Source organism: Theropithecus gelada, chromosome X (assembly GCF_003255815.1).
Source record: "Theropithecus gelada isolate Dixy chromosome X, Tgel_1.0, whole genome shotgun sequence".
Taxonomy (NCBI): domain Eukaryota; kingdom Metazoa; phylum Chordata; class Mammalia; order Primates; family Cercopithecidae; genus Theropithecus; species Theropithecus gelada.
Window position 1 is genome coordinate 132,826,319 of NC_037689.1, and position 10,294 is coordinate 132,836,612.

Sequence of the window (10,294 nt, forward strand, 5' to 3'; positions counted from 1 at the left end):
CGAACTATACTACAAGGCTACAGTACCCAAAACAACATGGTACTGGTACCAAAACAGAAATATAGACCAATGGAACAGAACAGAGGCCTCAGAAATAATGCCACACATCTACAACCATCTGATCCTTGACAAACCTGACAAAAACAAGAAATGGGGAAAGGATTTCCTATTTAATAAATGGTGCTGGGAAAACTGGCTAGCCATATGTAGAAAGCTGAAACTGGATCCCTTCCTTACCCCTTATACAAAAACTAATTCAAGATGGATTAAAGACTTAAATGTTAGACCTAAAACCATAAAAACCCTAGAAGGAAACCTAGGCAATAATATTCAGGATATAGGCATGGGCAAGGACTTCATGACTAAAACACCAAAAGCAATGGCAACAAAAGCCAAAATAGACAAATGGGATTTAATTAAACTAGAGAGCTTCCACACAGCAAAAGAAACTACCATCAGAGTGAACAGGCAGCCTACAGAATGGGAGAAAATTTTTGCAATCTACTCATCTGACAAAGGGCTAATATCCAGAATCTACAAAGAATTCTAACAAATTTGCAAGAAAAAACCAAACAACCTCATGAAAAAGTGGGCAAAAGATATGAATAGACACTTCGCAAAAGAAGACATTCATACAGCCAACAGACACATGAAAAAAAGCTCATCATCACTGGTCATCAGAGAAATGCAAATCAAAACCACCATGAGATACCATCTCACGCCAGTTAGAATGGCAATCATTAAAATGTCAGGAAACAACAGATGCTGGAGAGGATGTGGAGAAATAGAAACACTTTTACGCTGTTGGTGGGAGTGTAAATTGGTTCAACCATTGTGGAAGACAGTGTGGCAATTCCTCAAGGATCTAGAACTAGAATTACCATTTGACCCAGAAATCCCATTACTGGGTATATACTTCCCCACCTCCAGAAACAGATGCCATACAAATGGAGTAGGGTGCTTTGTGTTGAGCACCTGACACTGGCGTGTGGTGATGAAAGTCCTCTGTGGCTACCACCACTGGGACTGTACTGGGCCTGACCTGAGGCCATCACAGCAGTGGGCCTTGCCCAGGGTCATTCCCTTCAAGGCAGGGAGTTCCCCCAGGTCCTGGGTGTGTCCAGAGATGCAGTCCGGGAGCCAGGGATTAGAGTAAAAAAACCTTCGCAATTTACCTTTTGTTCTGTTCGACTGCAGCTAAGCTGGCACTCCAACTACAATACAGTTTTCCCACTCTTCCCTCCCCTTTGCACAGGTATAGGAATCTCCCCCTGTGGCCACCATCACCACTGGTCCATGGGGAGTTCTACCAGGCCATCACCAATGTTCACTTAAAGCCTAAGAGCTCTTTCATCAGCTTGTAGTGAATGCTGCCAGGCCTGGGGCTCACCCTGCAGGGCAGTGGGTTCCCCTATGGCCCAGGGCAGGTCCAGAAATGCTGTCTAAGAGCTGAGACCTGGACTCGAGGACCCCAACAGCCTGCTTGTTGCTCTTCTTGTTTCAAATGGAAGGAGTCCTTCACCATAGGTGGGAGAATGCTGGGTCATCCCTGAAGTCAGCACGTCTCAGAGCCCAAGGCCCATGGCTTACTCCCTGCATCTCGCTGGGTGTTATTCAGTGCCCAAGGGCTCTTTAGTCAGCAGGTGATAGGTCCTGCCAGGACTGGGTCCTTTCCTTCAAGGCAATGGGCTCCCTTCTGGCCTAGTGTGTATCTAGAAATGTCGTCCAGGAGCTAGGGCCTGGAAAGGAGCTTTACAACTCCGCCCAGTGCACTATTCTACTGTGATTCAGCTGGTATCAAAGATGCAAGATAATGTCCCCTTTACTGTGTTAATCCATTTTTACACTGCTATAAAGGACTACCTTTGTTCACTCTCCTCTCCTTAAGCAGAAGTAAGGGGACATTTTAATTGCTGTGAGCTGTACTACCAGGGGTTGGAGGAGGGATGGCACATGGACTCCATTAGTCATGTCAGCTGCTGTCTCCCTAGGTCACGTGCCACCTGAGTTCACTGGCTGTAAGCCCAGCCCAGCACTAGGAGTTCCCTAGAAACTGCAGTCCTTGTGTCCTAGACCGCCTTACAAGTTTACATAGGACTCTAGAGCGCTTTTGCCCACAGTGGCGAGGCTTGAGAAGAAGCTCAAGTTTCAACTGATGGGAAGGGCAATTCTCCTGGCTTGGGCTGGTCAAAATGCACCCCACACCTGTGTGTGGGCACTGGCTGCACCCTGCATGGATTTGTTTTCAGCTGCGATAGGGCAGCGTTGAGTTCAAGGTAAGTCTCCCACTTGCTGCACTCTCCCTCCCCAAAGTGCACAGACTCTCCATGCTGGTGAATGGAGGAGGGGTAGCATTGGCGGTTCCAGACTACCTCTCTTGCCCTGTGCAATGCCTCTTTCAGTGATATTAAGTTAAAACCAGGTGATGTGATTGCTCACCTAATTCTTGGTTCTTGTGGCAGTGTTTTTTGTGTGCAGATAGTTGTTAAAATCTGATGTTCCAGTGAAGGGAGATGGGATGAGTAGCGTAGGTTTCTATTGTGCCATCTTCCTCTATGCCCTGCCAAGGTGACTTTTCTTTCACCCAGTCAATGTGAATGTGTAGGAAACTTTCTTGTAACCATTAGAGTTACAACTTAGGTTCCACATGGTATTATAATCAAATCGACCTCATCTGTTATGATAAGATGGCCCACAACACTGTGGATGCTACCATGTGTTGGGCAAGGGTTTTATTCCTCTGATTAAAGCAACAGTGGGTGATGGAAGTAGAAAAAAGTGGTGAATTGATTTGATTCTTCTCAGTTTGTCCAACTAGATATATGCTTCTCTGCAGGGCTGTGTGTTCCAGAAGTCTGATACCATGGACCGCATCACCTTGGCTTCCTGGCTGTCTGGTTAGTGATTTGAGCAATGAGAGGCAGCAGCTAGAAATGCAAGAGCAGTAGAGTGTCTCCTGACACTGTGTGCATGGTCTCCACTCAGCCTCAGATTCCTGTAAGTCAGCTGCACCCAGATTTCCACCAGCTTCCCCGTCCCAAGAAGGTTACATTTGGCTGCCACTAAGATCTGAGAAAAACCTCTTCAGAGGAATTTTGGCCAAATCTTCTCTCCCTCTTCTACAGCCACTTTCCTTCTGGATTTCTTACTTGTGAGTTTCACTTCTGGAAACAAAAGTCAAGTTCTCTAGGTGAACACTGAGTAGCCCCAATCTTCCAGTAAATTTGAAGTGTAAGAAGTTTTCCTCGTTTAAACTCAGAACACCATCCAATCCCTGGGGAGCGTGCCTGTCTGGTCTCCAACCCACCCAGAATTCCAGTGTGAATAGCCATCCACAGGTGGGTGAGTGGTCAGAGTTCACATGATTGTTTGTGATTGCCTTCTTTACCAGGCCTCCATTGTTAGGCAACTCTTTGCAAGATGGGAAATAGTTGGTACCAGTTGTTTTGGGGGCATTAGCCAAGTCGGAAACTGGACAGAGTTCCACTTGAATGTGCTGCTGCTCTAGTCTGGGTAACTTTACTGTCTATGTATATATCCAAGTACTGCTTGGCACAGTTGAGTTTCTCTTTGGTACATAATTCTGTTTTCTCTTGTTTTCTCACTCAGTATGATGGTGAAATTTATTCACTTGTAACTCTGTATCCCAAATTCTGTCTCTTCTGTTATGTGGCCATGGAGTGTAGGAGGTTGGCTGCTGTCAGCCTCTGCTCCTGTGGGTTTGGCTCCTTCTTGCCCTGCCTGCTGTTCTTTCAGCCTCCATTCCCCACCTCTTCTCCACCTCACAGCCACTGTATGATGCTGGACTGCAGGTAAACAGTCACCAACATAGCAGTGTCCAGGCAGCATTCCTCCCAACAGTGCACCCAGGAGGCCCTTCTACCTGGCAGCCTCTAACCTCTCCTCTCCATCCTACAGCCAGCTGCATCCTCTGAGGAGAGGCTGGTGGCTCCTTTTTGGCAATGCTGCATCAGTGCAGGGACAGAGAAAGTGACAGAGACAAAGAGGATGGTGAAAAGGACATAGAGCAGTTTAATTTTCTACCATATAAAAAATCTGGAAGAGACCTGGCTAAGGGGAGAGTAACAGCCCCTTAGATGTGGTGGGGGAGGGGACACAGGAAGGGGCTCTGGGGAATGCTGGACAGATTGTGAGAACACAGGGAATTGGGAAGGAGAGAAAGAGGGGACAGAGGACTGCTTGCAGGCTTATTTTGCATCTCACGTGAAAGGACTAGAGAAATGCCTGGAATTTGTGATGGCTTTAATGGTTCACCTTATGTAAATTTCATCTTACTCCTCACTTAGGCTTGCCCATGTTCACCATGGCTCTGACCTCTTTGCTCTCCCTGTCCCCTCTTCAGCTTTAACTCTCACTTGTCAGTGACCAATTGCCCACATAGTTCCCATTTCAGGTTTCTCAGAATGAGTATATGACTTGCTCAGCACATTGCTTGGGGACAGAACTTCTTCAACGGGAGCCATCTCATGTGTGTTGTTGTCCTATCAGGTGGCTTCACTTCAGTCAAATGAATTCTATTTGGCTGTAGCCTGAGAAGGTTTGTTTGACATGCCACAAAAAAAGCGACCAGAGCATTCTATACTTTCCTGGGGACAAAGAGCAGAGCGGTTGCCTCTGGAAGGCTCTGTGGATATGATATTGGCAGTGTTAAAACATATCCCAAAGCCCCAGCCCAACTCTTGGTCTGCTCTTAAACAATGTCTTTTCACTAGGGCAAGCATTGGGTTTTAGAGGGGAACACCAGGGCTGTCTCTCCAAAATGGCTAGGGATTAGAGTCTTTGGTCCTTGAATGCCAAGTACTACATCACTTCGACTTCGCAGTGTTTTTCAGACTGATGATGGGGGAGATCTGGTGTGCAGCATGATCTCACCCTCTGCTCTGTGTCTGAGCACCCCTGCACAGCGTGTTAGGATGAACAGAAGCCCCTTCCAGTGTAACCCAAGAACACCCTGTCAGCAAACACACATCCAACCTAAAGGAGTGAAATGACAGACTCTGTTTTAATGGCTCAAACGTGGGAGGAGAGTTTATTGTTCTAATTATATTTAATTTCTCAAAATTCTGGGCAGGCCTCAGCACATAAGCCACATGACTTTTTGTCCAAGGCCATGTCTACCCTGGAGTTGCTTTATGACAGCATCCACAGCCACCTTGACAGGTCGATGTCACTTCTGTGCCTGCCCAGTTGTCTGTTGATTAAAAAGACCAGCACATTTTTGGTGGGCTTCTTGCGTTTGAAGGATTTGTCTGATTTCTTGATGTTCAGTGTGGTCTCTCTGGGGCTGCCTTTCGGGAGTTCTTTATCCATGACTTGTTGACTCCACACAACCTCAGTAAAACAGCGCAACCGAGGAAGCCTGAAAAAGATGATGCATTCTAGGTAATCAAGTGGACCCGACAACCTCTTCCTCACTGGCACAAAACCACACACACACACACACACACACACACACACACACACACACAGAGCTACCAGCAGTAGTCACAGGAAGCACCAACCATATTGTTTCTTCAATCTGTCTTACACATGGGTTTGTGCATCAGCCTGATGGGACCCGGGACACTAAGGGCACACTGTTGCATCACTCTGATCATTACCTGTCACACACAGGCTTGTTAGATTGTACACAAAACACTACCTTATAGCTCAAGTGTCGTTCTAATTCTTATACCCACACTAATGTTAACTGGATTTTATGTTGCTTTTTTTCAGAGCTGTCTTCTTCTCACTTCTGAGTTTTCCCTGTACCTGGAATATGGGCTTCCTTCTGAACTACATTATTCATGTTGTACAGAGTAATTCTCTTTGGTAAATCTATCCATAACAGAGTTCAGTACTTTACATTTGCAGTTCTTCATTCTACAATTTGCAGGCTGCTATAATTTGTTTCCTCATTCCAAATCTCTTTACGTGACTTTAGCTTCAAATAGGATTTGCCTCCTTTGAAAATCACTGGTGAAGCAGGTATGAATCTTACTCCAAACCCCTGTGTAGGAAATAAACTGGACATTCTCAAGTGCTACCTAGTTTCTGTTTCTAAGATCCATCCTGCTGATTTTCCATCCTGGGAACGTAATCACAGTGGCTTAAAGATTGTACTCACCTCTGATGCCTGGCCCTGACTCATCCGCCAAAACCCTGTTCTGCATTTCATTTGAATCTAGCACAGATTCAAAACAGTGTTCTCTATTTTGACCTCTCATGAGAGATTAAAAACCTTGCCCAAGTGACAGAGAGGTGAGATTGGAACTGAGAAAGCCTGTGTCTGAAGCCTCTGCTTTTACCCACTGCTCTATAGTGTCTCTGTATCAATTTGAACAAATGACTCTCTGATAAACTCTCCCCATTACCAAATAGGGTTGGGGTTTATCTGGTAGGTTAGTTAGTTAACGGCACAAAAGGATGCTCTATGATCTTGGTATATCAGGGTATTTTACCTGTGAGACCACTCAGGTTTCTTTTGAAGAAAAGATCTGGACCAGAGGGTGAACAGCAACAGCTTGGCACTCTCTCCCTTTCCTTGAGTCCCAGGGCCTGATTGTACCAAGTGAGGTCATAGTTACTATGGTGACTCACAATTGCCTTCAGAACCTAGTGCAGATTCAAACACTGGCCACCATCCCTGGTTTCCTTCTGGTTCACGCCTGAATAAGGTGAGTGGAAGTTGCTGGGAGAGGAGGTGAGTATATCCTGTGGCCGGGTGCCATATGCATGTCTCCTTCCTAGACAGAACTTGCCTCAACTATCCTGGCCTCAGAGCTTGTCCCTGGCTCATATAAAATCCATTAAAATTTCTCCTTTGTGTAAATAAACAGCACCCATTGCATCTTGCCTTGTCCCCTGGGTAGTGATCAGCAACTCTGTCCGCCATGTTCCAATCCAGGAACTAGTTCCAGGTCAAATTTCCTACTTGCTTCTCAATCTTGCATCCATCCTTGGTCATAACTCTGCAAGTACTCCTTCTATAATACGCAATATATGTAAATGGAGTGTTTAGTTGCAGAAATTGAACACTTCAATTAAACATTGCTGTGTCTCCCACACTTATCTAAACCCTCTCAAAGCTCAGTGCAGTGGAGCTTCACACCTTTATTGTGTGGATCTGGGATGCAGGTGGGCTTTTAATGCTTTGGAAAATCTTATGCTAAAACTGGACCAGTTCCTTGAGACATATTCCCTTCCAAGTCTCTGATCTAGAATAACTACATTGTTACCATTACAGTGTGACCCACGTGGGTATTGTCTAGATGCAGGACATGGATTTTCCAGGCTGTCAGAGGGATAACCGTGAGGACAGCGCTTTGTGTTTTTTGTAGTGTGGTTCCCATGAGGAACTAAAATGACTATTATGAGATGTGGCTTGCCTCCTCACTGGCTGCCCAGTCAGTCTTATGTAAGAACTAAGGAAATTGATGTTACTGTAAAGTGACCCAGGTCACACACTCCCTTCCTTGAGTGGCAGGGAAGGAAGGCTCACTCCTCCAGGTTTTCTCCCAGCCCCCATAGAACCATGTAAAGACCCTGAGGCCATGTTCAGTGTTCTAAACAATTTGGAGAGGGAAGATAACTTATTGGTGTAGTTTATTAACAAAGAAAGTGGAAAACTCTTTCTTTTAAGGAGCTGACATCCTAGAAATCCAAGTCAATCACCTAGGAAATAGACCAGGAGAGGCTGATTGACAGAACTTAAATGCATAAAAACTTTGCATACTAGGTCAGGCACAGTGGCTCTCACCTATAATCCCAGCACTTTGGAAGGCTGAGGGGAGTGGATTGCATGAGCCCAGGAGTTCAAGACCTGCAGTTGGCCTTGGGCCATATCCAGCCTGCTCCAACTGTAAGACAAAAAGCCCCTAAGGCAGACGGTCATGGCGATTGCCATAAGCAGCCCTGTAGATGCAAAGATGAGATGTAGCTCTGCAGGGCCAGAGTCTAAATATGTAAGTCAATGTCAGAATCTTTTTGGCACTGACTGTTCCTTAAATAGGTCAATACTCACCGTTTATGAAAATTTTCATTGAACTGGAGCTACATTCCCTTTCTATAGATAGCACGTTTTTAATTTTTGTTTTTAAAGTGACCCAGGTCACACACACCCTTTCTTGAGTGGCAGGTAAGGCAGGCTCGGTCCTCCAGGTTTTCTCCTGGCCACATAGAACCATGTAAAGACCCTGAGGCCATATTCATTGTCTTGAACAATTTGGAGAGGGAAGATAACTTATTGGTGTATTTTATTAACAAAGAAAGTAGAAAACTATCTTTCTCTTAAGGAACTTTGACATCCTAAAAATCCAAGGCAATCACCTAGAAAATAGGCCAGGAGAGGCTGATTGATAAAAGTTAAATGTATAAAAACTTTGCACACTAGGTCAGACACAGCGGCTCTTGCCTTTATAGGCACTTTGGAAGGCTGAGGGGAGTGGAGTGCTGGAGCCCAGGAGCTCAAGACCAGCCTGGGCTACATAAGGAGACCCCATCTCTACAATAAAAATAAATGAATACATAAATATATTAAAAATTTGCCGTCTTCCAATAAATAGGGAATATCATAGATTTAAGCTATCCTATTTACATTGGTTGCAAATATTATGAAATACCTGGAAAAATAATGAAATATAAGGAAAACACACATGCCACTTTTTATGAGCCTTCAGTTTGAATATACACATGATATTTTAAAATACTACATTTTTCTTAAGAGGAAGATCAATTTTTGCAATGGCATCAATTCGCCTCTAATAAAATCAATATATCCAGTACAATCCTAATCATAGCTTGTAGCAGAATTTTGAGTATGTGTGTGTAACTGGATCAGATGAAATTATATTGCCAAAAAATGTGAAGGATTATGCAACAGGGGTAGCTTGTCATTCTGGACTCAAAACTTACTCTGTAGTATTAGTGAATGAAGCAGGAATTGATAGACATGTCCATGGACCAAAAAAGAGATTCTAGAAATATACTCATGCATATGTGGAACTCAAAGAAATTATATACCTGGCATTTAAAAATCACAAGTTGCCACAAAGCTGACTTTTATGATCGTGTGGGTTAGAGAGGAGAAGTGCAGAGAGGCTTTGGGGGCTACTTGATGCTTCTCCTTCAGGTAATTCTAGATTCCATCAACTTTCACAGGTCTCTCTTCTGTGCTGTCTTCCTGAAGCCATCTGTGGAGTCAAGCAGTCATGGCTCAGGCACACTCTGAAGTCGGTCCCAGCACATCTGCACGGAGCATCAGGAGAAAGGCGGACGAATACTTGAGACCCAGCCTGGCCTCTAAATCTGTGCTGAGCGTTTTACTCAGTAGACAGCTTGGGAATCATAGAAACGATGTGGATCTGACAGAGTGGCTGTGGACACTGACACAAACCACACCAGGGTGGACCTGGCCTTTGCCAACACGCCATACAATCAACCCACCTTTGCACCCTGGGAAGGATAGAAAATCCAAGAAAATGGTGTGGATCAATAAATCCTTCCCCTGATACAACCATTACAAATGGAAGCTGTGTTCTCACTGCTTTTGGTTGTACATGGTCTTTGATCACCTAGTTTCTTGACTTCTGACCAGTCTCTGTGTTACTCGAGGCCACAGCAGATGAACTTTACCTACTCCCCCCTGAGAAGGTGTTTACTAACGTTGTAGAGTCTGGGGGTGTTGGAGCCACGAGGGGCCCTGTTTCGAGAAGGTGGAAGGGCAGCTGAGTGGACACGTGGAGAGGCCCTGCAACCCTAAATTTCTAGGGGGAGGGGCCTTTAAGGAGCCCGCTTAGAGGTCTTGATTTGTCTCCCTTGAAGTTTGGGGGAGAGCGTGGGTAAAAATTGAAATCAAATAAATTTAAAATGAGAGTGGCTTGCAGAGTGGGGAGAGAATTCTCGCAAGAGATATACTTCTTAAATTGAGAAAAAAAGAAAGGGAGCTAAAGAGGTAATCAGAAATGCTCAGGAAATAAAGAATGGTCTTTCAAGTGTTGATGCAAAATAACTTTGAACCTACAATTCTACTTCTAGCCAGACATTCAAGTGTGAGGATAAATTAGCATACAAGGTGTTCAAGTGTGTGTTCCCTGGAAATAGACCCTGAGGCACACTTGTGAGTAGAAAGCACTAACTTTGGAGAGAGTCCCAGACAGCACAGGTAAGGGTGTGGGGAGGTGAGACATACAAGGAATGCAGCCAATTTAAATGGGAGGAATAAGCTAGCAGGTTTCCACTGTGGGCAATTGGAGCTAATTCCCAGGGGGCCCCTATGGGAGACTTTGTAGAACAC

The 10,294-nt window shown here is 44.9% G+C and overlaps 1 protein-coding gene and 1 long non-coding RNA gene across 3 annotated transcripts; one reads left to right on the forward strand and one right to left on the reverse strand.

The window, feature by feature from the left end:
• Nucleotides 1–2,836: 2,836 nt before the first annotated feature.
• On the forward strand, nt 2,837–9,873 carry LOC112616035. The gene is made up of 3 exons (XR_003117542.1): nt 2,837–3,151; nt 6,550–6,677; nt 9,160–9,873. It is a non-coding gene; the product is annotated as an uncharacterized LOC112616035 (long non-coding RNA).
• ETDB (embryonic testis differentiation homolog B) lies at nt 5,023–6,549 on the reverse strand. Of its 2 annotated transcripts, XM_025372984.1 has the most exons (3): nt 6,462–6,549; nt 5,773–6,010; nt 5,023–5,380 (listed from the first exon to the last, which is right to left on the reverse strand). In XM_025372984.1, the coding sequence occupies exon 3, from the start codon at nt 5,329–5,331 to the stop codon at nt 5,152–5,154; it is 180 nt and encodes a 59-aa protein (XP_025228769.1). In that variant the 5' UTR covers nt 5,332–5,380; nt 5,773–6,010; nt 6,462–6,549; the 3' UTR covers nt 5,023–5,151. The 2 variants fall into 2 exon arrangements, with proteins under 2 accessions (XP_025228769.1, XP_025228770.1); XM_025372985.1 differs by lacking the exon at nt 6,462–6,549 and having other exon boundaries at nt 5,754–5,779.
• Nucleotides 9,874–10,294: the final 421 nt, after the last annotated feature.

Coding starts and splice junctions, on each gene's coding strand:
- ETDB (XM_025372984.1), bottom strand. CDS start 5,331: ATGGATAAAGAACTCCCGAAAGGCAGCCCCAGAGAGACCACACTGAAC.